This window comes from Colias croceus, chromosome 23, assembly GCF_905220415.1.
Source record: "Colias croceus chromosome 23, ilColCroc2.1".
Classification (NCBI taxonomy): domain Eukaryota; kingdom Metazoa; phylum Arthropoda; class Insecta; order Lepidoptera; family Pieridae; genus Colias; species Colias croceus.
The window spans coordinates 4,884,541-4,912,021 of record NC_059559.1 but is presented as its reverse complement, the minus strand read 5'-3'; the positions used below and the strand labels follow the sequence as shown (position 1 = coordinate 4,912,021).

The window sequence follows — 27,481 nt, the reverse complement described above, 5'->3', positions numbered from 1 at the left end:
GACAACTATTAAAGTGACAGATCCCTGGTTTAAAGTTAGACTGTGTTTAAATTGTTTTGTGGTAATACCACTAAAATGTATACGAAAAAAATGCATTCATTATAATTGGATAAAAATAAGTAATAATATCTAACATAGGATGAAAAGTCACTTTAAATTCTTGAAATTTTTCATAAAAAACATTGACATTCGTCTTCCTTTTTAACATGATTATATTAGCTTCATCTGTATGTTTGTACTAGCGGTCCGCCCCGGCTTCGCCCGTGGTACATATTCACGTTTTCTCTACATAAGAACCATCCTCGAACTTCAAGGAATATTATAAAAAAAGAATTAACGAAATCGGTTAAGCCGTTCTCAAGTTATGCGCTTACCAACACATTTTGGGATTCATTTTTATATTATAGAAGATGTAACCGAATCCTTTTCGATTTTGACACACTTTATATGGACAGAATAATTCAAACTTTGTACACTTATCAATGATCGGTGACGACACAATAATTTCACAAGATTATCTAATACTGCTTGTTATTCTTTAACTATATTTATTGAAGTGAAACTTATTTAGGCACTTTGAGAGTAAAATTTCAAGGTCGCGTCATGGAAATACCGTCACGTCATGGAGTAAGGCGACGATTTTGTTATCTTTGAATCTTGCCAGTGCTCGGCACACACGCTCTAATTTTATTTTAATGCGATTTATGAGCATATAATTAAGTAAAATAACATACCCAACTGTTTAGCCCTTGCAGAGTCCGATGCGTTGATACACGCAGTTTCTTTAGCGGTTTCTAATTCTGTAACTTGCTGCGATAGTTTCTCGGCTCGTTCGGCACTTTCCTAGTAAATGTATTGAACAAAAACATGTATTTTACATAATAAACTAAAGAAAAAAATACCAAAAAGAGCGTGTGTGCTGATCACACGTGTCAGAAGTGGAACTTCTTTGAGAGTAAAATTTCAAGGTTGCATCATGGCAATACCGTCGCGTTATGGAGTAAGACGACGATTTTGGTATCTTTGAATCTTGTCAAAGAAGTTTCACTTCTGACACGTATGCTCAACACATGCTATTTTTTTGAATCTTTTTAATTTCCTTCAACTATGACGCGGAATGCTTTAATTATTTTTCAAGTCTCTTCTAATATATCTTACTAGCTTTCCGCCGGCGGCTTTGCTCGCGTAGTGAATGAAAAACCTGCAGTTCCCGTTTCCATTCAATTTCTGGGATAAAACCTATTCTTTGTCCTTCCGCAGGTCTCAAGCTATCTCTGTACCATATTAGAAGTAAATCCATGCAGTACTTGTTGAGATTAGCCCGAACATACATACAGACAAACAGACGAAAATTCTAAAAACTATATATTTGGCCTCGGTATTTATTGTAGATCACGTCCCAAGTATTATTAAAAAAAATATTCAATGTACAGTTTTGAATTTCCTATGATTTTATGATATGTATAGATAATATACCGCCTCCTTGGTACAGTGGTTGACGCGTGAGCGTAGAACCGAGGGGTCCTGGGTTCGATTCCCGGTGGAGACGAAGAAAAAAAAAATGTCTCGGTCTGGTAGGACACAGAAGGCTGATCACCTACTTGTCCCTAAAGAAAATCGATCAGTGAAACAGATGTATGCATAATGCATCTGCCCCTTACCCCACTACGGGGACACGGGACTTCACTTTTTATAGATAACTAGCTTTCCACCCGCGGCATCGCCCGCGCAGTCAAAGAAAAACCCGCATAGTTCCCGTCCCCGTGGGATTTCTGGGATAAAACCTAGCCTATGTCCTTTCTCGGGTATCAAAATATCTCTATACGTAATTTCATGCAAATTGGTTCAGTAGTTAAGGCGTGATTGAGTAACAGACAGACAGACAGACAGAGTTACTTTCGCATTTATAATATTAGTATGGATATACCTTATAAGCGTCCATTTCAGCTCGCAGTTTGCTCTGAGTCCACTTCAATCGTCCCTCTAATTCCTTGAGATCTTCCCGAACTTTCGACACTTCTTTCTCACTGTTCGCTAGATCGTGGCACTGGAAGGAATAAATAAATTATTTTATACACTAGTGATTTCGACCATAACTATGTAATACTAGCTGTTGCCCGCGACTTCGTCCGCGATACCGTCGTTTTAAAGCCTCACCCGACCTGTAAGTAATATTCATGCAAAATTTGAAGTCAATCTATACAGTACTTTTCGAGATTAGCCCGGACAAACAGACAAAAATTCTAAAAACTATATTTTTGACTTCTATATCGAATATAGATCACGCCCCAACTGATAGATCGTCGGTAGTTGTACATACAGTAAAAATAACTACGTTAAAAAAACCGACTTCAAAAACGGATGAGTTAAATATTAAAAAGATTTAATATTATTAATTACTGCGTATTATTTAGATGTGCTATTTACTAAATAGATTTGATATCGGTGCCAAACCTCCTCCTTTTTTTGAAGTCGGTTAAAAACAAAGCACTCAATCTGTGACTCAATGACAACAATACATTATACAGCACAACACCCGAGTAGGAGAAGGAGCGAGGCAGAATGAGTAAATAAAGATAATAGACTCTAATGTCTTGAAGATACGGTTGAATTTAAGAACGCAATATATTTTTGTTTACTTCAGTTCAGCCAATTGCCGTTTATTTTAATAAGGTATTAAAATAGCTGCCGTATAAATCGTATTTTTAATGCCTTTAGATACTTAAATGTATGTTTTCTGAATTAAAAGGTTTAAAGTAAAGTAAAGGATTTGGAAACTTTAATTACATCGTCTCAAACTTTTTGGTCTGTGTAGCGCATGTCGCGTGACGCACGATACGTACGATAATTATCGTACAAACACGATCATTTTTAGTTAAATGTCTATAGTGTGAAAAATAGTTTCACTTTTACCGTGGTTTCATAAAACCACACAACATTTTTTTAACATTTAGCGCCCTTTATGACTGAAAATACACATACAGTTTTTAGAAAATTGAGTTGGCAACACTGTACATTATCTCACGGGCGTCCGATAGTATCGCTGGCATATCGGTGTCGGCTCCGATATCTGATATCGGACCGGACATCATACATTTTACTTACCTCCGATATCGGATCGGCGTCCGATACCAATATCGGATCGGATCCTGTGAAAACGCTCTTAAAAAAAAAGAAAGTAAAAGAAAAAATATATACAAGCCCCACCTTATCATCATACAACTGGCATATCCTCTGTTTCTCCTCCCTCGCCGTCTTCAGCTTATTCACCAGCAGCTCTTTCTCAGCAATTGCTGACCGTTCACTTTTGAGAGCGTTCTCAGCGGTCTTCCTGGCTTCGATCACAGTGCACTCGAGGCTCGCGTATCGCATGACCGCTGCGTCTTTTTCCCGCTGCGCTTGCTCTGTACGTTTTGACATCTGGGAATTAGAATGGAATTATCACTAGTCACTACATAGTATAAAACAAAGTCGCTTTCTCTGACCCTATGTCCCTTTGTATGCTTAAATCGTTAAAACTACGCAACGGATTTTGATGCCGTTTTTTTATAGATAGAGTTTTTTTTTAACAAAGCAGAAGAAGAACAGAATATGAAAAGCGAAAAATAAGGCTACAAAATTTGCGGTATAATGTTATGAATGCAACTTTTTTAAGCTAAATAGAAATCATAAATCCTACAAATATTATAAATAAATAAATAAATAAATATTTCGGGACTATTTTCACACACGGCACGATCTGATCCCATACTAGGCTTTCGCTTGTGTTATGGAAACCAGATGGCTGATAAACATACATATATAATTTTAAATTAATACTTATATGTATAGATAATTAACACCCAGACACAGAGCAAACATCTATGTTCATCACACAAATATTTGCCCCGGGTGGGAATCGAACCCACGACCAGTGACTTGGAAGGCAGAGCCACTACCAACCAAGCCAACCGGCCAGTCTGTAATAAATAAAAGTGAAAGTTTATGAGTATGTTTGTTACTCTTAACCCATTGAGCCCCGAGCAGCCCGATCTGACCACAACACAATAGATTTTCTATTGTGTCGTGGCTACTTGTATATAAATAAATTTCCGTATTTATCATATTTTTAAATTAAGGCAATTCATTTTTCAAGTAGGAAACAATCAAATTTGAGTTCAAATTTCTATCTAATGAGGTTAGTGAGTAGATTATTTGCTTTTAAAAAAATTCCTTGTATCATTCAAAATTTAAAACTATTTTGAATAAATTTGTGTTTTAATAATTATTATTCTTCAACACTATAATATACATTGCTTAATAATTCTAATGAAATATATTACCATATCAATCTTAACTTCCAACTCCTTGAAAGCCTGATCCTTCACTTGTATCTCTTCCATTTGCCTATTAACTTTCTCTCGTAACGATGCATTATCTCTTCTCTGCTCCGCTAAAACTCTTTCTAACGACTCTATTTGAAGTTTTAAAACATTTTTATTAATATCGTTATCGTTTATTTCCTCTGTTTTAACGATTTCTGTTATTTCCGGAATAGTTTCTGGATTATTAACTATTTTATCCTCTGCGTCTTCAAATATGTCGTTTAGAACTTTGCTTTGCGGGAGCTTCGTTTTTACAGGTTTTTGTGTTACTCGTTGGTTGTTGTATGCGTTTTTTAAACTACCGCTAACGGAAGAGAAGATACCGTGTACATTTCGAACTATACTGCCTAGGTCTTGAGATAAAATCTCTTTCGGTATTTTACTTTTTAAATCTATTTGCACATTGTCCGGTAATATCTTTTGTGTTGCGGCAACTTTGTGTTTTTGATTTTGGAACTCGTTCAAAATTTGTTCAGTGTCCAGTTCGTTGGTTCCTTCGACATTCATTAAATTATCAGCGCTTCTACTGATCGTTGATTCTATTGTAAATTTCTCGTCAATTACATTCAAACTTGTTGTTGATTTATTCAAGTGATCATTGTCTTTGCATACAATGTTACTGAGATTATCTTCGGAGGCGGATAAAGATTTATTTTCAGACAATAAAGGACTATCTGAAACTTGATTATTTTTACAAACATCTTCGTCCATTTGATTGGCGTTAATTCCTGTATTACAGTCATCGAGACTTTGTTTTTCAGAGCATGTAAAGCTAATTTGTTCGCTATCTGGGCTTATCGATACAGGAAAGGCAGAGTTACTTTCTTTTTCCGCAACTTCTATAGCCCTTTCATTATTGGCCTGTTTATCAATATCAGGAGAATTTAAAGGCGATATTTCGGAATCGGAAGACGGCGCATACGTCGCAGAACATGATTCTAAGGTTTCAGCGCCCGAATCACTAGATAAATCACATAATATATTATTTTCGTTCACTACGGTATTGACGTCGACAGGCTCAATATGGGGCAAGCCTTGGACAGTATCGCCCGACATTTTTTACGTTTTAATTCTATTATACGGTTGCTAGAATTATCCATTACAAATTAAACAAAGCCATTGGGGAATTTATCGATAAGTTTTTCTTTTTTATTGAAAATAAACATCACTCGACTATTTTTTATCATGACACTGACAGCACTGACAGTATTTTGATTTCGAGTTTTGACTTGACACCATCACACCTATATTTTTGACTTTTCCAATTTCATCAAGGAAAGAATCGATGGAAGCACTTTTAGAAACTAATTTTCTTACATTTGAGTGTTTTTTTATAAAATATTCACATTGTTTTAATTACGCACAGAAACCTTAACTTCGATTTCTCTTTATAAATTATTTTCTTGTTCTTCTTTTTTTCTAATGGCAACTCCCGATCCCAGTGAGGACATTGGTGAGGACGCGACGGATTCTGCCAATTTATAAATTTTGTTTGGATTGTACAATATTAATTATGTTTTATTTTAGTATCCACAGCAATGATTAAGTATCATATAAATATAATCTATAACTATTGTATTTTCTCTATTAATTAAATAATAAATAAATTAGAAATTATTGCCATAAATAAAAAACGCTATTAAGGCAACACCTATAAATTAACTGTCATTTCAATTTCATTTTCGTTACAAAGCAGCGAGGGCAGTGCGAACTGCGAACAAATCGAGGGCCCAAAGAAAAGTAGGTCGACAGTATTGATTTTACTCAATATTCGACAAACAAAGACGTCACTGCTTCAGTGCGATTATAAACACTCTGGTGCGTGAATCAACTGAGGAACAACGTGCAAAATGCCTGTAAGTGCCATTACTATTCTTATCATGTGATTTCCGGGCTACCATTTCGTAATTCACCATTTCCTCAGCCACATTGCTGCAATGGGAGCGTATTCCAATTGGAATTAACGAATTCGATTACGTAGCCAAACTTTTACTTGCAACAGAATCGTTTCCGCGTGACTCATATAGGATTTATGTCAGGGTCATGTAACTACGCATATTGCGAGGCACGTGTGTGGAAAATGGAATTATTCAATTTTTTTTTAATTTTCGCGGCTAGGATGCGGAGTTGGGCGGGACGGTCGAGAATGTTCGGGTGGTTGTGCGCCTGCGTCCGATGGATTCGAGGGAAAAAATCGACGGCTCGTACAACTGCGTATCAGTTGACACGGTGAATAATACCATAGCAGTCACGAGGACGAATGTATCCCCGCCGGAGCCGCCGCGCATTTACGCTTATGATGCAGTCTTCGATAGCAACACTAGTCAGGTAAGGAAATATTAAATAACCTTATAATGAGATATGACGTAATTCTGCAGCAAATCCATTTCCTGTTTAGGTTAAATCACTACATAGTATAAAACAATAATTATCGTTAATTTTCATTGTACTTAATTTTAATTTGGATTTGAAATCGTGTGGTCATCTTTTTGAATGATGTTTTTTAATTAAAAATAACTACATTGCATTTTTTCTTCTCAATTTTAAAAGATGACATCACCTGCATTAGTACATACTTACTACATTAGGTTGCCATTGCCATTTATTTATACCTTCTACTATAGCTGTGTATAAGTGTTTCTTTCACAAATTACAGTATTTATAATTATTTTACTTTAACAAGAATGTAAATTAACTGCCCTCAAAGTGACCTAATTAGATACATGTGTATTATTTTAAAATTTTAACAGTTAACAGATTACTGTAACAAACTACTATAAAAAGGTGTTGATAGGCAGACAGATGGACAACAAAATGATGAGTGTTCCTTTTTTTTTAGGTTTGGAACCCTAAAAATGATAAAAATATTAAATACCTAGTCTAATATGGTTTAATGTTAATAACTCAGGCCCCGGAACCACAGACACAATAGAAAATCTAATGTGTCTTTGACCAAACGGGCCGCTTGGGGCTCGATGGGTTAAATTAACATTTATAGAATTCAACCTACAGCTACAAAAATTAGATTGCATTTTGTTAATTTCTTTCTTAACAAAGCCTTTCTTAATCAATTTGCTTTTAAATACAATATTGTCAAATGCAATTCTTTTCAAAGTCCACTTCAAAGATTGGTTTTCAAAGTGACTACAAATAAATAAATATTTCGGGACAATTTTCACACACGGCACAATCTGATCCCATACTAAGCTTTTGCTTGTGTAATGGAAACCAGATAGCTAATAAACATACATATATAATTTTAAATAAATACTTATATAGGTACTCACACAAATATTTGCCTAGGGTGGGAATCGAACCCACGACCAGTGGCTTGGAAGGTAGGGTCACTACCAACCGGTCAGACTAATGACTTTAATCTTTTAAACTGCACATGCGAAATATCATTCGGTCTCCTTCCTTTATTTAAAAACTAGCTTACCGCCCGCGGCTTCGCCCGCTTTGTCTCAAACCTAATAAATTATATACTAAAACCTTCCTATTGAATCACTCTATGTATTAAAAAAAAACCACATCAAAATCCATTCGGTAGTTTTAAAGATTTAAGCATACAAAGAGACATAGGGACAGAGAAAGCGACTTTGTTTTATACTATGTAGTGAACAGCTATAGAAAATACAAGCTAAACATTATTTCATATGATTTATATTTATTAAAATAATAACTTACACATTTGAATAAAAGTTCTTATAGTAAGATATAATATTATTGCATTTTGTATGAATGAATGAATGCTCTTACATAATTTCAACATAATAGTTGCTGTAAAAACTAAGATTTATCCGTCATAAATAGTTAATACTTTAAAAAAAATGTGTTTATCAAAAACGTCACAGATTTTCTAACAAGTCAAGTGAAAATATTCCTTTTTCTCTTTTCTTCTTTAACAAAAATTAACCAAATAAAAATCCATATTATTAATTAATTTATGTTTGTAATGTTGTATGTTTTATAAATCTAAATAAATGAAAATAATGAATATAAGTTTCACAAGCAAGATTTTATGTAAAGTTTGTACACAACATTATATTTTATGAACTGTAGGGTAATTGCGCTGGTTTGCCGTCCAGCTTCTGTTTTCGTCCATTTGACTGACCTGCTACAATCATGTGCGTAAAACTTGAATACAAACCTACCTCCCCGCGCAAGTTTGCACTTTTTACGGTCCATAATGTTTAAGCAACAGTACTATCAACATTAAAATTTGATTTGACAAGAAGAGAGTTCAAAAAATTAACGTAAATGTGGCCGCTTCGCATACGTGCCTTGCAGATGTCATCGCGCGAGAGAAAAATTTGCCGGCGAGAAAAGTTCATGGTAAGGTAAATCACTGTTTTAGCTAGTTTACGTAATGTTTTTGGTACGTATGTTTATTTATAAGCATAATAAACGCAATTATAAGTGTTTATCATACATTTTTATAATACTCTTCGAAATATTAAGTGGACGGATACTAGGTTATTAAATTCTCAAAATATTTGGTTTTCGTCCAAGTGGACGGAAACTCAAACAGCTACGTGAATATTTGTTAGGGTCATTTTACTTTATCGGACCTTTAAAATACTGAATAGTTTATCCCGAAGTGATCTTTATTGCTATTAGTTTAGTTTTTTTGGTTTCCGTCCACTGCTATGTCAGTGCTGCCAAAATAAAAAAAATATTTAAAGAAGTGGACGAAAACTAAATTTAGCTTTAAATGTTTTAGTTTTCGTCCATGAATGAGTATTGGAGTATCCAAAAATTAAATATAGCCATTCTTTTGCATTACTTTTCGTCTATTTTTACGTATTGAAAAGTTTTCTATTCAGTATCTTCCTTATAAATAATTGGTGAGGGCTAGAGTGTTGTAGGTACCTAATATTGTCATTCATTCAGTCATGTATCATTCTCCTTATGTGAAGTAGAGTCAATTATTCGTAGCATAAATGGGGGTAGGTCTGACATAATACACTGTATTTTTCTTGATTATCATTCACTTGAATATCATCTTTTATTCCAGGTCTGTTTTGCCAATGCAGTATTTTTTTATTATACTTACTCAACGTATCCTCAGAAAGATCTTATTGTTTTTAGATGGCCTCGAAGGAGTCTAAGAAATCTAGAAAAAAAAGACGCTGCGTACACTGAAGATTCTGTAGCTAAAACTTATTATTATGGCTGTGTGTTTATAGTACGTTTCATTTGATAAACAAAGTATTAGAATGAAAATTTTTGTTGTTAGAATGAATATTTCTGTTTTTTGATGTTATTTCTTAGTCCTGTAATTATTACTTGTTTCATTTACATTGTAAGGAACGCATTCCTTTCTTTATTACGAATGATTATACAGTCATCACTAACGCCTATAAGGACTGCCAAGTGCTACATAGATCTCAGTGTTGACTAGTTATATTGATTATTATTAGTAAAACCACAAGTAAAACTAAACCTGTAAGGTAGTGAGAAATTGTAATGTTAATTAAATAAACGTATATATTTACCTGTAATTGATTTTTAACTTAATAGTTGACCTACCCTCCTTTTTCTACACGGTGGTCGAAAACTAGCTTACACTAGGACGAAAACCAGTTTTTTTGGACGAAAACTAGCATTTACCCTACTTTTGCAGAAAATAATTTAAATAAAAAGATACATCAAAATGATTTATTTTCCCTTAATATTATCTTAAAGAAGACTATATAAGGACTTAAAAAAAATATTATATGTTTAAGGAAGGGTGCTCCAAAATATTTATTTCGTATCACAAAGTTGGCAACTCCTATAATTGGACGAAAACCAGCGCAATGACCCTATACTAAGTAGGTACTTCAATAATAATTTTGTAACACCATTTAAGACCTTGACCTACTTTTTACTTAACATAATTTTTTTTTTCGAGTTCAATATGTATCTAGTAGTTCTTGACTCTTGAGTAATACATAACCAAACATCTATCTAAATTCTAAATCACTACATAGTATAAAACAAAGACGCTTTCTCTGTCCCTTTGTATGCTTAAATCTTTCTAAGCTACGGATTTTGATGAGGATGTAAGCTAGTTACTATACAGGGTGTCCCACTATTGGTATACTAAGCGCGAAGAGACTTGTAGTTTTGCATACACTGATCACGTAAAAAATACAACAACAAAATTACGTCAAAAATTTTTTGCTTAATTTTTCCTGAAAATCCATGTTTTCTTCTCTAGCTTCGCGCAGCCGTCATGTACCGCTTCTCTAGACTCTAATGTGAGCATTTTGCCTATGAAAACATAATCTTAAACGATAGCTCATGTGCTGGACGCTGGTGGCAAAAATGGGCGGGTTGCTTGTTAGGGGTGTACAGTTTTAAGAATTCATCTATTTGAAAAAAAATGCGTCTGGAATTTTTTTAAGTATTTTTTACGTACTCAGCGTATGCAAAACTATAACCTCCTTTGAGCTTCGTATACCAACAGTGGGACACCCTGTATACATATAAAAAAGAAATACATTAAAAGAACCTTTGTTCCACTTAATTATTATCAGAAATATTTCAACATGTGTGAAACTGTTTTATCTAATCACAACGATTATCTACGATGTTGATAATTCACGCCGCAAGTACGGGAAATAGGTTATAATATTATTTTAAACACGAACCATAGATATAGATACAAGTAGACTAGATACGGCATGTAATAGCGTGTCGAAAGGTGGTGATATGCACTCGCTTGTCGTAACGTCATTCGTAGTTGAGCCCTTGTGGTGGAAGGTTGTTCGCGTAGTTTGCGTATAGCGTTGTTCAGTTGTATTGTTATTGTGTACTATGATTGAGCACGGTTTTTATAAACGGACTAATTGGAGGTCATCGAAATTCGGCATTGCGACAGACGGTGTTGCAATGGAAATTTTTAGGTTGTTTTTTAGGTAGTGTTTTTTGTGAATATAGTTGTTTTAAAATAATCTTCGCGATAACCCTTAAATATACGATTTATTACTTACTAGCTTTACGCCCCCGGCTTCGCCTGCTTTGTCTAATATCTAATAAATTATATACTAAAACCTTCCTCTTGAATCACTATCTATTAAAAAAACCGCATCAAATCGGTTGCGTAGTTTTAAAGATTTTAGCATACCTACATAGGGACAGAGAAAGTGACTTTGTTTTATACTATGCATATTTTATTAAATCGTTGTAGGTAGGTACTAATAATTGAGAACGTTTTAGATAAACAAGTGATAACATTAAGATTATAATAAATAATTTTTAATTAATTAGCACTAAAATGAATCGTGCTATTAAAAATTATATCCATTATGAGGAAGTTAATCTAATAGTAACAGAACTATGACCTACTTTCTCATAGCTTTATCTGTGTTAAACATAACTTTAGTATTTAAATTATACTGTTTTGATATTTACGCATACAATTTTAATTATAAATATTCATGTCGATTTTCATAGATCGAATACTACTATACTTAAAAAAAATACATTAAAAACAAAATAATATTTACAAAATTACCACATCTCTTGAGTATAAAACCGTAATAAGTTGTATGCTATTGTTAGCTGTTAATTATTGAAATCTATTATGATATCATAATATTATACTAACTCTATTCTTCGCACGTTTTCCCTTCCATCCTCTGTTCTGAAATCACTTTTTCATATCCTTTCATATTCCTCTCCTACACTTAAAAGGTACAATATATATTTTTTGCTATTATATCTATTGAGTCTCATAGACAAATCAAGAGTCAAGAAAAAAGAAGAACCATAGAGAAGAAGAACAAATGCAACTTTCCCGCCATTCGTCCGGATTGACGTTGTCTACCGTCAGTCTTGTCGAATGGTGGGTAGGTTGTGTTTACATTCTACACGAAGAAAAAAATGAAGAACCATAGACAACATAGTATATATCTGTGTGATACTCGATTTGGCACATTGTAACAACTAACAATGTCTATAACAAATTAAATAAAGAAAATTATAATGAAAAAAAGCAAACATAATATAATCGATAATGTTCAATAAACGATTTTGTAAGGTATAATAATAACGCCTAAAAAAAATGACAGTTCTAGTACATTTTATTGTAAATACCAGAAACATTTCTAATAAACAGTGCTCCTGTTTATTTGTTTACATTTTTTTTCACTTCAATACTTATTTTTTCTGTATTTTACATAAAGAACCATGTTTCTGTACTTTCTTTTACTTTTTTTTTTAATTAAAATGTTGCAAGCCAATCGAGTCATACTACTACTCAGACTATAAACACCATAGACTACCAACATAGCAGCACAAACTGCGTGACGTTCTTTATGCATCTTGCACGTCCTCTGACGGTGCAAGGGGGCGGTAATGCTCATGCATCGTGAATGTTGCGCATTTAATCATCTGTGAAGACCATCGATTAAATAGTCTATGAATTGAGGTTGTTCTGATTTTGAATTTAACTTGTGTGTATAATTTTCTATCTTTTAAAATAAATGTATTATGTGTACTTGCTGTGCAAATGTGTATATTTTTAATATTATGTTTTTTCTTATTTATGTAATGTTGTATCTGTTATTTTTATGTCATTAATGTATATTGTCTACATAATTATTATAAAAAATACAATACTATTTATATTAAAATATGTATATTCTGTATTATAAAGTAATGTTCTTATTATGTATTTTCAATATAATAATTCTATTCTATTTATTATGTTATTCTTGTATACCTTGAAGTGTCCTATTCCTTCCTATCTTTGCCTTTCATACCTTAAACTTCCATTTAATTTTTGTCAGAAAATTGATTGTTAATCAGTAATTATTAATCTATGGTTGCCATTTTTAGATTGTTTTTTTTTTTGAAGTGACTCTTCTTTATCGGGGTTGGAAATAAATTTAGTGTACCTAACATTTTTTCGTTACGCGTGACATTTTTCCGTTACGCGCCATCTTTTTCTTATCCCTACCGCGTGTGATTCGATGTATTTCTGTAAAGTTGCATATAGTAATTTTTTTTTTGAAAAATAAGGTCATTAAGAAGTTTCACTTCTTACGTGTGTACACTATTACACGCACATATTTTTTTAATATTGCTCATCCATAAGCTTTGTCTACAAAAAAAATACTGTTAAATCTTTCCCATTTTAAAAGCATCGTAACAGTTGGCAAATTCTCTGTAATGAAATTGTAAATCGACCTAAAAATACAATATTTAAGGCTAGTACACTATGATGTTTACCTTTTAAGCCCATAATATTTGTAAAACATTTTTATCGTTGAAATAAGGACTAACGGAAATAGTAAATATACCTATGCAATATACTTTAAAAATTTTATTATTACACTACAAATTTTCGATTCAATACATTAGAATTCAAGTCTTGGTTTTTTCTACAAGTAAAACAGAGTTTTTAATTTGTAGGATGAAGCTAGTGGCAACCTACAAGATACCTACTGAGTTTTCATAAAAGTATTTGCTATGATTTTTTTAAATAATCACTCCAATGGCAATGTACAGAAATCCTATCAATATAAACCTCTTATAGGTACTACTAGTAGAACTAGTTAGTAGTTATTATCTATTTTTTGTACTGAAACTTCTTTAGGCGCGATGAGAGTAAAATTTCAAGGTCGCGTCATGGCAATACCGTCATGTCACAGTTGACAGATATATACTACGTACATACAGTTAGGAAACTAAGCCCCTGCGATGAAATTATGACGTATAGCTATAGGGCTGTTACCTTTTTGATATTTAACCGACTTCAAAAATGGAGGAGGTTATCAATTCGGCCTGTATAATATTTCTGTTTGCTTTTTTTCACAGTTGACTTTGTGGTAATTTTGTGATTAAAACCCGATAAAATTAAAAAATGGTGTAGCCTAAATATGAATTTACAAGAAGAAACAATCTCAATAAAATATATACCTTGTAAAAGTAAATAGGTACGTTTTTTTCAGTGCTATATTTCGAAATCTTGTCTTTTTTGGACGCCGAAGGCTATTTTAATGTTACATTAAAATAGCCTTCCTACATTAATAATAAGCCCTACATTAATAATGTAGGTACCTACCTAAATTATTTATAATGCTTGATATTTGTATGATACATATAAGTATTCAATAATTATTTTAAACCAGAATTAACAATACTTGTATGTAGGTATACCTACTAAATTATTTTTAAAACGATAAATAAAATTAAATTAAAAAACACAAAATATGCAAAAATAAATTAAAATTATTATTATACGAACATAGAACCTCCTTTTATATAACCTTTTTGTTTTAGGATGAAAAAGAAAATAGTTTGACAGGCTTAGTGCTTGACAAAGTGGTAAAGTCACGTATCGATAAAAATACAATAATTATTATAATATCTATTTTTTTCTTCCCTAATATTTACGTAATTATGCACATAAATTTAAACAAGATTTTTTAAGGTTTCCATTTTTTAGATTTTCGTGCTCTTCTAGATTGCGTAAAAAATAGATGCGGTCTTTAAACAGACTGGACTCCTAATAGGTACTATTTGTAGCTATCATTTTGGTAGAAAATATGTCAACATAATTTAAAACTCATACTGCCATATCTATAGAAATTAAAAAATAGTCTCTTTTTAACTTGTAGTCAGATACGATACAGATATATATATTTATTGAAAGGGCTACAAACTGAAACAATCGATATTTATTTAATGTGAAATGACATCACTTTAAACTTTTTTCCATACTATATTCAAAATCTGTGGATGTGTCACCCGCTACTATCGATCCCCCTCAATACCCTCGAAAACACGCTTTATGGGGGGGGGGGAGCCATTTCGAACATTTTGTATGAAGTTTCCTTACTGTATGTATCTGTATATTGTGGTCATGTCATGGAGTAAGGCGACGATTTGGGTATCCTTGAATCTTGCCAAAGAAGTTTCACTTCTGACACGTGTCAAAGAAGTTTCATTCCTGACACGTGTGCTCAGCACACACGATTTTTTTTAATACGAAATTATGACTTGCGTTTTCACGGCTTAACTACAGAATTGATTTGAATGAAATTACGATTGAAAATATCCACCTAATTGAAGACACAGACTCAAACATAGTCTTTTAAAAAAGTCGACCCTAAAGAGAAAGAAGAATTTTTGTCCACTACCAAAAAAAAGGGCACATCTAGTAATATTCTATTTGGCATACGACTTGGCGCCTCAAATGATGGTTTCATGTTACTAATGTAGGCCAGGGTCGCCATACTGAAGTTAAAAATAGAGAAATGCTCAGAGTTCCTATGAGGCTAAATATTATTTAGAACTAGCTGTGCCGCGCGATTTCACCTGCAGATAAAGCAAAAAGTTTTTTGGCATATAATGATATATGCAGTTGCATATTTTGTAAAATTAAATTGTAATACTGACATGATTTTAAAAGAGCAACTATGGAGTTTCTTGCCGGTTCTTCTCCATAGATACTGGTTTATGAATCAGTGGTAAATGTTAAAAATATGTTATGACGATTGAAAAGTTCTTCTAGAAAAAGTCTTATTATATAAAAAAGTAAATGCCTGTATCCCCAAATGGGTATGGGGCAGATATATTATGCAAGCTGTTTCACTGATCGCTTTTCTTCACGGACAAGTAGGTGATCAGCCTTCTGTGTGTATGTCCTACCAGACTGTATTTATTCTCTAATGTTCGTGTATATGTAATAGGTATCCTGAGTGGCTTCCTTTTTTAGCGCACGCAACCACACATATATATTTATGTTTTATAGTACCAATTGTCTATAATTTATAATGCCATTTTATGTGTGTTGTGTGTGTTGGAATAAATGGATTCTTCCTTTCTAATGATTATTTTTGTTGAAAAATTTATTATTTCAACCTTAATAAGAAAACTAGGATAAAGGCATCCCAGAGAATTTGAGGGGAATTTAAAAAAAATTAAGGCGCTTTTTATTTTAGTATTTATAAATTACTACGGTTTATAAAGGCTCAATTCGATCTGATGATGTAGGTACCCGAAACGGTGACTAGGGAAGAAGTGACGCAGTTACAGTAAATTACCTTTTTGGGGCTGAATGAATCATCATTTGTATTTACTAGCTGTGCCCCGAGGTTTTACCCGCAGTACTCCGCTCCTGTTGGTTTTGGCGAGATAATATATAGCCTATAGCCTTCCTCGATAAATGGGCTAACACCGAAAGAATTTTCATATCGGACCAGTAGTTCCCGAGATTAGCGCGTTCAAACAAACAAACTCTTCAGCTTTATAATATTAGTTTATACGTCCTATCTAGATGGGTTGTGAATGTCTTTAGGGGTATCTGTTCGTTTCGTTTGAATTACCTGACATCACAAAATGGCGCAGAATCAATCCCATTCTTTGTAATTATCGAATTGGTTATCAATTTTTTGATTAAATAATATACCAACTGGCTACTTCATGACAAAAGATATAATCTTTAAGAGCCAACAAAACGAGTGAGAGAATTCAAATTAGGTTTTCCTATTATTTATTGCTGTCGCGCTATGCCTCAAGCCTCCCCATGTAGAGCGCGACAAGGACAACTGCAGCTCGGGGCGAAAATACCTAGGAAAATTACGCAAATTCGACGTTCCCCTGTTTCCTCCTCCAATACTGGGCCGATTTAATTACTTTAGATAGTAAAAAATATAGGTATTGCTGTAGTGGCACAACCCAGGGAGGAAACGGGGGACTACGTCTCACGTTTGTATGGAAAAACGGCTCCTTTGTTTGCTCTTAAGATAAAATCGGATTGATCTTTAGCTAAATAATAGATTGTAGCCCTAATTATACCATAATTTTTATATGTATCTGGGGCGAGCATCGCCGCGATTTGAAGCTAGTTATATTATTTAGTTCCTTTATATGCTTTGCTTGACCAAGCCAAAATTGCTTGCGTACGCAGAATGTATAGAATCTTATCTGTACTAGCGTCTATCACATATTCATACAAATAAAAGGAAAATCTATTCCCATACGCTTTAGGTTTAAAATCCCAAATCCTAATATTTCGATACGTACGGGTAAACCAAATATTCTTATAGTATATCTAATACTGGTCCGCCGCAGCTTCACCAATGGTACCTACATGATATTATAAGCTATAGCACTCAGGGATCACGTACATATCCGACGGTAAAATAAATTTTAATCGGTCCAGTAGTTCTTGAGATGAACGCGTTCAAACAAACACATCAGCTTTATATTATTAGTATTAAGACTTTGTTTGTATGCTTGTAGGCGTTAGGGTTCGATTTGAAAAATTGTTTATCTGTTGGATAGGTCATATTTTATCGAAGAAGGCTATACGCTATATAATAGAAGCGAAGCAATGCCGTTAAAATCATGGGCACAGCTAGTAGATAAAAAATTTTTACCACGTAAAATCTTCGTAAAATCGAAGAAAATTATTTATAAAAATTTCAGCAGTACATGGGTCAACTTGTTATTAACTGCATTTAACTCATAGAACGTTTCTTTGTTCATTGTACAGGGTTAAAGAAAAATAGTTAGGATCTCCTGAACAGTGTAGGTACGTTTCTGTTAGTGGAAGAATTTTCATGATCAGATCATTATTGTCCAGGGTAGTATTATGTACCTAGGGGGGAACCCTACACACGCAAAATTAGACCTATTTATAATTTTAGTACCTAATAGATAGGTGATAGCTATTATAGATATTATAGTCTGTGAAGATAAAGTAACTCAACTTAATTGTTACAATATTGAAGACAGTAAAGACAAAGATAAATCTACTACATACAAATAGGTCTAAATACTAGGTAGTATTTTTGATGCTTATTAGAAACACAGAAACAAATTATTACATCACAACAAAGGAACAAACATAACTACGTTTAAAACTAACTGCATACACCCTTCGACATAGCAACCTGACCAAAGTACATCCCAATGTCCATACTAGGTACATAAAGAACTATACAGCTCGATCAATACATGCAACGCGCACACCTACCGCGCGGCTCCGTCCTCGCTCTACTGACCTACTTGTACATTGTGAAGGCGGGAATTAGAATTAAAAAAACCACAGATTAAAATATAGTCTATGGATTAGAACGACTTATCGAATGAGAGTCAGTTTGTTTATGGTTCGCGGTTCGAATTTCGAATGTTGATGGAACGTTGTTTGTTTTTTTTCTATTTATGGTATTATGACAAAAGAGTATGCAAAGGAAATGTATGTTTTGAGGAAAATGCTTAGCGAATTTATTTGGAAAATTTTGATGGAAATTTCGAGAGATGAAGGTTTAGACAGAAGCTTTGTTCTCTTTTGGAGTAATAAAAATTCAAACATTAATTCATTTATCTTTCACTTCCTTAATAAGCCATTTTGAATCATCATATAATACACAATTTGGCATTTACCACTAGTTCAGAAAGCAATTTCTATAAAGAAGAGCCGTCAAAAAACTATAGAGAAAAAAGTATTATGACCAAACATAAAAGATCTTTTATTTATAACTAGCTTACTACCCGCGGCTTCACCCGCTTTGTCTAAGACCCAATATAAAATAATTATTTACTAAAACCTTGCTCTTGCGGCTTTTATTAATAGATAGAGTGATTACTTTATTTATTAATAAAAGCCGCATCAAAATCCGTTGCGTATTTTTAAAGATTTAAGCATACAAAGGGACATAGGGACAGAAAAAGCGACTTGGTTTTATACTATGTAAAGCTATTTCGCATCAAACAAGACTAATAATAGGTGCTCTAAATAAAATGGTTCGTGAATGGAGACTAAAAATATATACATATAAACCAACTAGCTATGCCGCACTTTTACCCTAGGGCAAAATCAAGAATTTCTATAGCTCATGTGTTATTCTGATGACCTATATTACTGTAAAGTTTCATCCAAATATGTCCTGTAGTTTTTTCGTGAAAGAGTTACAAACATAGTTCCTCACAAACTTTTGCATCACTATCAGTATACATCACTACATAGTATAAACCAAAATCGCTTTCTCTGTCCCTATGTATGCTTAAATCTTTAAAACTACGCAGCGGATTTTAATGCGGTTTTTGTAATAGATAAGAGTTTCTCGTCGCATTGGCGTGAGTTTTCCGGGATGAAATTTATCGTATGTTGTCCCTAATCAATGACTCAAAATATATTTGCAAATTTTATCCAAATTGGTACAGACGAAGAAACCGAGTTACTTGAATCACATTGGATTAATGCTTCTCTTTATTTTGGTCTGGGCGTTACAGCCCGAAAGGAAAGTACTTACTCTTAATACTATAGAGAGAAAATGTTATAAAAGAAACCATTACATCCATACTAGTCCATACTAATATTATAATTGCGAAAGTAACTCTGTCCGTCTGTCTGTTACTCAATCACGCCTAAACTACTGAACCAAATTAAAAGAAATTTGGTATGGAGATATTTTGATACCCGAGTAAGGACATAGGCTACTTTTTACCCCGGGAAATAGGATAGGTTTTATCCCGGAAATCCCAAGGGACCGGGAACTATGCGGGTTTTTCTTTGAATGCGCGGGCGAAGCTGCGGGTGGAAAGCTAGTTACTAGTTATACATATTTGATAAAACTGCATTCAAAAATTTCTGAAAATTCGTTTGTCACGGCTGGAAACCGAACTGATTAACGTCCGTTAAAATTACACCCTGTTTTTTTATTGCACTATTGCTTCAGTATCATTCAATCGTAATTATATCAGATGAAGAAGTTGTTTGATTGAATGCGCTACCTACTCAGCAACTAATGGCCCAATTCGAAAAATTATTTCGGTGTTAGCTATACCTAGCCCGTTTATCGAGGAAGGCTGTAGCTATATATCATCACGCTAAGGCGACAGGAGCGTAGCAATGCGGGCAAAACCGCGTGGCACCGCTAGTATATAATTATACTAGTTGTGCTGTGCCTAGCTCGATGAATGGGCTTTCTAACACCGAATGACTGAAAAAATTTTTCAAATCGGGCCAGTAGTACCTGAGTATAGCGCGTTCAAACAAACAAACTCGTCAGCTTCATAATATTAAGTATATCTATGCATGTTAAAAACAGCTGTTAAAATGCATCAATGTCAAATAATTTTCATGAATACGAGCCGCAGCTATTAACAACCTCTATGGGCCTCTATGACGTCACAAATAGGCATTGAAGGGTCTTCACAGTAATTGTATGCCTGAGTAAAGTTGGAATAATTGTTTTGTTTATGGTCATCTGATTCTGAAGTAATAGACAATATTTAGAAATGAGGGATTTTAAATTTCGAATTGGGAACTTTGAAGAAAATAATATGCCTAATGGTATTCCTCATACATTGCATCGAATTATGTTTTTGAAAAAATATTTAATGTACAAACTCAAACTCAAATATTTATTTATTCAATAAGACTTCTTCGAGAAGCACTTTTGAAACTTCAATACATATTTTTAACATTTACCACCGATTCGGAAAGTACCTAGTATCTATGGAGAAGAATCGGCAAGAAACTCTATACAGAAATGGTAAGCTTTGAAAAATATAACTGTTGAATGATCTCTAGATCTTCCACAAGCTAATATAAAGGTAATTCTTTTTGGTGTCAAAATGAATGACACTTTGTAGGTTGTAGAATATAACCAAGTACGGAATTTTTTGTCTCTAAACCAAATCTAACTGGGTGGAAATCCGAAATGACAGTTAAAATTAAGAACTAAGTAAGTACCTTGATTAATTCCTAAACAATATTTTTTTCTCTGTTGCAAATTACTCTAAAAATATGTTTATTATTCAGTACTAGCTGCGCTTCGCGGTTTCACCCGCGTGGCTCCGCTCCTCTTGGTCTAAGCGTGATGATATATTATAGCCTATAGCCTTCCTCGATAAATGGGCTATCTAACACAGAATTTTTCAAATCTGACAAAGTAATTCCTGAGATAAGCGCGTTCAAACAAACAAACTCTTCAGATTTATAATATTGATATAGATACGCAAAAAAGTGACAAAATGCACGCAAACAAAGGGAAAAAAGCTAGTTCAGAATAAGTTATATCATTGTTATATATCAACGGTAGGTATACGTTCTTTTCGACACTTGCCCTACTGACCCAAATAGTACGTAGTTACGCTACGACGCCATCTTTAAGTCTTATAAACTACTAGCTTTGGGTTCGTCCGCTTTGACAAAGCAATTCCCCTGAGATTTTTCACTACTGCAGTTTTATTTAGACTCCTAATTATCTCCAGACACGTATCCAGACCAACCAAAAAAAAATCTATGTATTATGTATACAAAAGCGCTCCTTTGTGACTTGAAAAAAGACCATCACAATTCACACTTACGGTTTATGCATTATAATATTCTAGTACTTATGTAAATATATCTACTATGGACTATTAGCTGACCCAGCAAATGTCGAGGAAGGCTTTAGGTATAATAACGCTAAGTCTAACAGGAGCGGAGCACTGCGGGTAAAAGCTCGGGGCACAGATAGTTTTATTTATCTAGCCGCGCGTCCCAGCTCCGCCCGGGATAACCCGGGATATAAAACAGGGTAGGTATTTGTTTGCCTTTCACGTCGTAACGGAGCAGTTTTTTAAGATTTTGGGCTAAAGAGTGGTATTAGGTATAATTATATTTTATAGCCTGCTTCTTACCATGCTAAGACACATACATTTTATACACTAGCAGTTCCCCGCGGATTCACCCGCATTGCTCCGCTCCTATTGGTCTTAGCGTAATGATAAATAGCCCTTCCTCGATAAATGGGCTATCTAACACCGAAAGAATTTTTCAAATCGGACGAGTAGTTCCTGAGATAGCGCGTTCAAACAAACAAACTCTTCAGCTTTATTATATTAGTACAGACCATTATTTACTTTACTCTTTGGTATAGACACAGAATAATAACTAGTAGCTAGTATAGATTACATTCCCATCTGATTTTCCTGTAATCGCGAAGCTACAAACTACATTTCTATTAAAATTGAAAAGATTCAAGAGAGGCGAGGTCTCATAAAATCGATAGACAGAATTGGGTGACCTACATTGGTCTGGTGTGCAGCGGGGTGGTATGAAATAGGGTCAGGGGATGCAATTAAAATATGAATTCTGAGTGCTGGCGAGGTTTTAAGTATTTGTCTTTTTGGAATGTTGAAGGGTTTTAGACTTGAGACATTGTGGGATTTTTCTTTTTATAAGCTAGCCGCCCGCGGCTTCGCCCGCTTTGTCTAAAACCTAATAAATTATATACTAAAACCTTCCTTTTGAATCACTCGATCTATTTAAAAAAAAACGCATCACAATCCGTTGCGTAGTTTTAAAGATTTAAGCATACTTACAAAGGGACATAGGGACAGAGAAAGAGACTTTGTTTTATAATATTATTTATAAGAATATCTTAATATACTTATATAAATCTCGTGTCACAATGTTTGTCCTCAATGGACTCCTAAACCACTTAACCGATTTTAATAAAATTCGCACACCATGTGCAGTTCGATCCAACTTGAGAGATAGGATAGTAATTTAAATCTCAAATCGTTTTAGAGAAAGCGGGCGAAGCCGCTGGCGTTAAGCTAGTTAATTAATATTTTTGTAGAAACAAAGAAAATACATCCTACATACCCACTAAAATAAAAAAGCGTGTGTGCCGAGCACACGCGTCAGAAGTGAAACTTCTTCGGCAAGATTCAAAGATATACAGGGTTACAGGAAAAGTCGACCTAGATCCGTTAAGGGCGTGTAGTATACATCATTTCTGAATGATTTCACTATGAACCCCCCCCCCTCCTAAACTTAACCGTTTTCGAGATATTCGAGTTTTAATTTTTTTTATGAAAATGCCCAATTTTTCGGCTATTCAATTGAATATTTTGAATTTTTTTGACTCTTATGATTATTTATTTGGTTTTTTACATGAAGAATGAGATGCTTAATGACCTCAATGACTAAAATTGCACGTAAGTTAACTAAATAGGTCATTGTAGACGATCGAAACTTAAGAAAATAAGTACAAATTATAAAAAAATATTTTTCTTTTCTGGATATCTCAAAAAATTATTATGGCACTTGCTCTGCAGATGTGCTTAAAAACATCTACATTTTATCAGCTATCCAACGAGGTATAACACTCTAGGGTATTTATTAACCTCAAAGGTGAAACTTAGTTTCTAAGGCTACATGGCAGTCAGAATAAATAGCGCTTATTTAATCTAATTAATTTGACTTAAGTTCAGCATCATCATTTCAGCCTACTGGCTTCCACTATTGAACATAGGCCTCCCTTGGCTAGCTACTACCTTCATGCATCCATCGATATCCCGCTATCCTGACCTAGGATCATTCAGTTTTATAGCATTTTTTTTGTTCAGATCGTCGATCGTACAAATAATGACCGTACGCAAATTAGTCTAGTTTTTAAAATTTCAAATATTTAATAACATTGTTTGAAATACTGTGAAACTAGAAATCAAATAATTTTAATTTATCATCAATCGTTTTATAAAATATTAAGGAAAAAAATACATGTATTTATCGAATTCAATTACTCCTACTTTAACTTATAAAGGTTAGATAGTACTATATCTGTACACTAGCTTACCGCCCGCGGCTTCGCCCGCTTTGACTTAAACCTAATAAATTATACACAAAAACCTTCCTCTTAAATTACTCTATCTAGGTATTTAAAAAAAACCGCATCAAAATCCGTTGCGTAGTTTGAAATATTTAAGCATACAAAGGGACAGAGGGACAGAGAAAGTGACTTTGTTTTATACTATGTAGTGATTTATCGCACTACTTACTAAGTTATAAGTTATACCCTTATTTTTTTAAAGAATCGAAAAAAAACATTTTAATAAAGCATTTGAATGACATAAAACCAAAATATCAAATTCAAAGTTATACCCTTTTCAAAATAGTCAAAAAGTGAAGTCCCATGTCCCCAAGTGGGGTAAGGGGCAGATGCATTACGATTTATGCATACATCTTTTTCATTGATCGATTTTCTTTAGGGACAAGTAGGTGATCAGCCTTCTGTGTCCTGCCAGACCGAGACATTTTTTTTTCTTCGTCTCCACCGGGAATCGAATCTAGGCCCCTCGGTTCTACGCTCACGCGTCATCCACTGTACCAAGGAGACGGTCAAAATAGTTAGCTTTGATCTAAACATTTAATTAAAGAAATAATTACAGTATCAAATATTGAATTTACAGATGGACATATACATCCAGACTGCCAGTCCCATCGTCGAGGAGGTACTCAAAGGATACAACGGGACCATTTTTGCCTATGGGCAAACGGGTACAGGCAAAACGTACACGATGGCGGGCAGCAACTCTGCCCCAGAGTTGAGGGGCATAATACCCAACTCGTTTGCCCATATATTCAGCCATATTGCGAAGGCAAAAGAAGATGAGAAGTTAGTATTGTTTTTTATTTGTTCAAGTATAAGAGGTATAGAGAAGAAATCCCACTAATATAATAAATGCGAAAGGTTATCCTTGTTACTCCTTCACGCAGAAACTGCTGACCCGATTTTACTGAAATTTGGCACACAAAAAATTTGGATTAAAACCCTTAGGATAATTTCTATCCCGAATATCATGAGAACGGCAACAATAAGGGTTTTCCTGTGACTAGGCGGGCGAAAAGCTAGACGTAAGAACACTCTTACCGCAAAAAATACATTTTAATATTAGCTTAGACATTTACTACGCACTAAAACATACTAAGAATACAAGCTTCTTCAAGCTTTATTGCCATAAAAAAAATTCAAACTTTGTACACTACACCAAAAGTGATAATGCGCATAGATATCTTCGTCACAGTTCGGTAACTGTCATATTGCCGGAGCGTCCGAAGACGATATGTATATAGAGTGCAATATTTTCTTCATGCATTATTTAGTAAAATTTGTTTAGTCAAATGAAATACATTTTGGAAATAAGACAATTAGCGAAGATTTGTATGCGCTTTATTAATTTTACGGAGTACTGTACACTTATCAAGGATCGGTGGCACTATAATTTCACGAGGTCATCTTATTAAAGCATGTTTTTTACTTATTATATTTAATAAACTCTTTCAGATTCCTCGTATGCGTGACATACTTGGAGATTTACAATGAAGAAGTAAGAGATCTGTTGGGAAACAACCCACACCAGAGTCTGGAAGTGAAAGAGAGGCCCGATATAGGCGTCTTTGTCAAGGACTTGACTGGTGAGGGCAAAATAATAGACTAGTTCTTCGCCCCGTCTCTGCTCGAGTAGTAAATTCTTTGTTTCTCATTATTTTATTAGTTGTTATCCTAAAGCAAGCGGAGACGAACTAACCAAATATTATTAAAAATCTGTTCAACCAATCTTGATTTATAAAATTTGTAATTAACACGACTTTCTTTTATATTGGTAAGTAGTCTTTTAACAAACGCCAACATTTATTTATACAACTAGACACATTTTAGAAGCGCTTATGAATCTTCAATACACAGAAAATAATATTTACCACTGGATTGGAAAGCAGTTTCTACAGAGAAGCTGGCTCTGTCATAGTTTTAAACAATACTTCGTGCCTAAAATAAATGACATTTAATAAATCGCCATCGTCAGGTCATTTTAGTGTTATAAAACTCTGCCTATTAGACGCGTAGGCACAGTTTTGCTTCAGACAATTTTAGAGTGTGATTGTGCATCTAGATGTTTATAGTACATCAATGTAAAATTAGATATATCTTTATTTCTAAAATGCCATAATTTCAGGTTACGTAGTCCACAATGCAGATGAATTGGAGAAAATAATGGCGGTTGGCAACAAAAACAGGCACATAGGAGCTACAGCTATGAACATAGAGAGTTCTAGATCGCACGCCATTTTCTCCATCACGGTCGAGAGTAGCAAGCGTGGTTCGGATAATAAGATGCACGTAAAGATGGGGAAATTGCATCTTGTTGACTTGGCGGTAAGTTTCAATTTTGTGTGGCATATTTGTAATTATCAGCATGGTGGTAAGGCGTATATTGATGAGTCATTGTAAGGCAATTTGTATCTTATGTATAAGAAGTGAGGGTCAATTTTGTATGAATGTATCGACTGGACTTGGCTTTGAGTGATTTTCCATCTTATTGTGTTTGGGGTAAGGATCAAATTAGTATAAACATGTGTATGTATCATTTTTATTAAATAAAATCTTAAATAAGAAATCAGTGACTTTATCAGCCAGTCACAAAATCTATTAAACTTAAATACAAAAACATATTTCTTAAATAATGATAATTATTCGTATTTAGTATTAAAATGCAATTCAAAAATTTTACAATTTGAAACACATCGGACGAGATCATTGATTTTTCAACAAAATGTTTAAAAATAAATTAATTTTTCAGGGTTCAGAACGTCAGAGCAAAACGCAAGCCACGGGCACTCGACTAAAAGAAGCTACCAAAATCAACCAATCTCTATCCGTTTTGGGCAATGTTATTTCCGCGCTCGTTGATGGCAAATCAACGCATATACCGTACAGGAATAGTAAGCTGACCAGGCTGTTACAGGACTCGCTGGGTGGCAACTCGAAAACTGTTATGGTAAGTTGAATAAAAATAATATAATTAATAGATTTCCGCCTGAAAAACTCGCATAGTTCCCATTCCTGTGGGATTTCCGGTATAAAAAGTAGCCTATATCTTATTCTGGGTCTTCAACTACCTACATACCAAATTTCATTGTAATCAGTTCAGTAGTATTTGCGTGAAAAAGTTGCAAACATCCATCCATCCATACTCATAAACTTTTACATTTATAATATTATGACGATTTGTCTGTATGTATTAAAGAATTCTGTAATATAGGTACGCGTATGAAACACGAAAGTTTGTCAGAATGTATGGATGTTTACATGTTTGTTACTCTTTCACGTGAAACGCACTTGACGCGTTTGCGTGATACTTGTAATACGCGCCATCCATTCGTCATCCACTGATGCCTATTTCAGGAATAAATAAAACCACCTTGCACTTATTTACCACTAATGTGAAAATAAGTAAAAAATATTATTGTTACACACATTGATGTAGATTCTGTAACTTAATAAAAGTAGAAATACATGCTCTTATACGCGGGTTTTTCTGCGCGTGAAATCGCA

At 33.9% G+C, this 27,481-nt stretch overlaps 2 protein-coding genes and 1 long non-coding RNA gene across 9 annotated transcripts in view; 2 read left to right on the top strand and 1 right to left on the bottom strand.

Annotated features, from left to right (window-relative positions):
* LOC123702122 (coiled-coil domain-containing protein 186) overlaps window positions 1-5,578 on the bottom strand; it is a 36,152-nt gene extending 30,574 nt beyond the window's left edge. For all 4 annotated transcript variants that reach the window (XR_006752813.1, XM_045649772.1, XM_045649774.1 and 1 more), the window contains exons 1-4: window positions 4,323-5,578; window positions 3,208-3,420; window positions 1,928-2,047; window positions 735-843 (exon numbers count right to left, since the gene is read on the bottom strand). Coding sequence is in view for 3 of the 4 variants with exons in the window: in XM_045649772.1 (XP_045505728.1) it covers window positions 735-843; window positions 1,928-2,047; window positions 3,208-3,420; window positions 4,323-5,420 (1,540 nt within the window). In the remaining variant the exon portion in view is untranslated. The remainder of the gene's footprint in view (window positions 1-734; window positions 844-1,927; window positions 2,048-3,207; window positions 3,421-4,322) is intronic.
* Window positions 5,579-6,058: 480 nt separating this feature from the next.
* Window positions 6,059-27,481, top strand: part of LOC123702124 (kinesin-like protein KIF3A) — a 31,626-nt gene continuing 10,203 nt past the window's right edge. For 3 of the 4 annotated variants that reach the window (XM_045649776.1, XM_045649778.1, XM_045649775.1), the window contains exons 1-6: window positions 6,059-6,220; window positions 6,483-6,692; window positions 24,558-24,763; window positions 25,433-25,563; window positions 26,103-26,302; window positions 26,727-26,924. In XM_045649776.1, coding sequence (XP_045505732.1) covers window positions 6,215-6,220; window positions 6,483-6,692; window positions 24,558-24,763; window positions 25,433-25,563; window positions 26,103-26,302; window positions 26,727-26,924 — 951 coding nt within the window. In that variant the 5' untranslated portion in view covers window positions 6,059-6,214. Of the gene's footprint in view, window positions 6,221-6,482; window positions 6,693-11,248; window positions 11,270-24,557; window positions 24,764-25,432; window positions 25,564-26,102; window positions 26,303-26,726; window positions 26,925-27,481 lie in introns of those variants that run through there. The other variant, XM_045649779.1, reaches the window with a different exon arrangement.
* LOC123702140 lies at window positions 8,431-9,868 on the top strand. The gene is made up of 2 exons (XR_006752814.1): window positions 8,431-8,699; window positions 9,456-9,868. It is a non-coding gene; the product is annotated as an uncharacterized LOC123702140 (long non-coding RNA).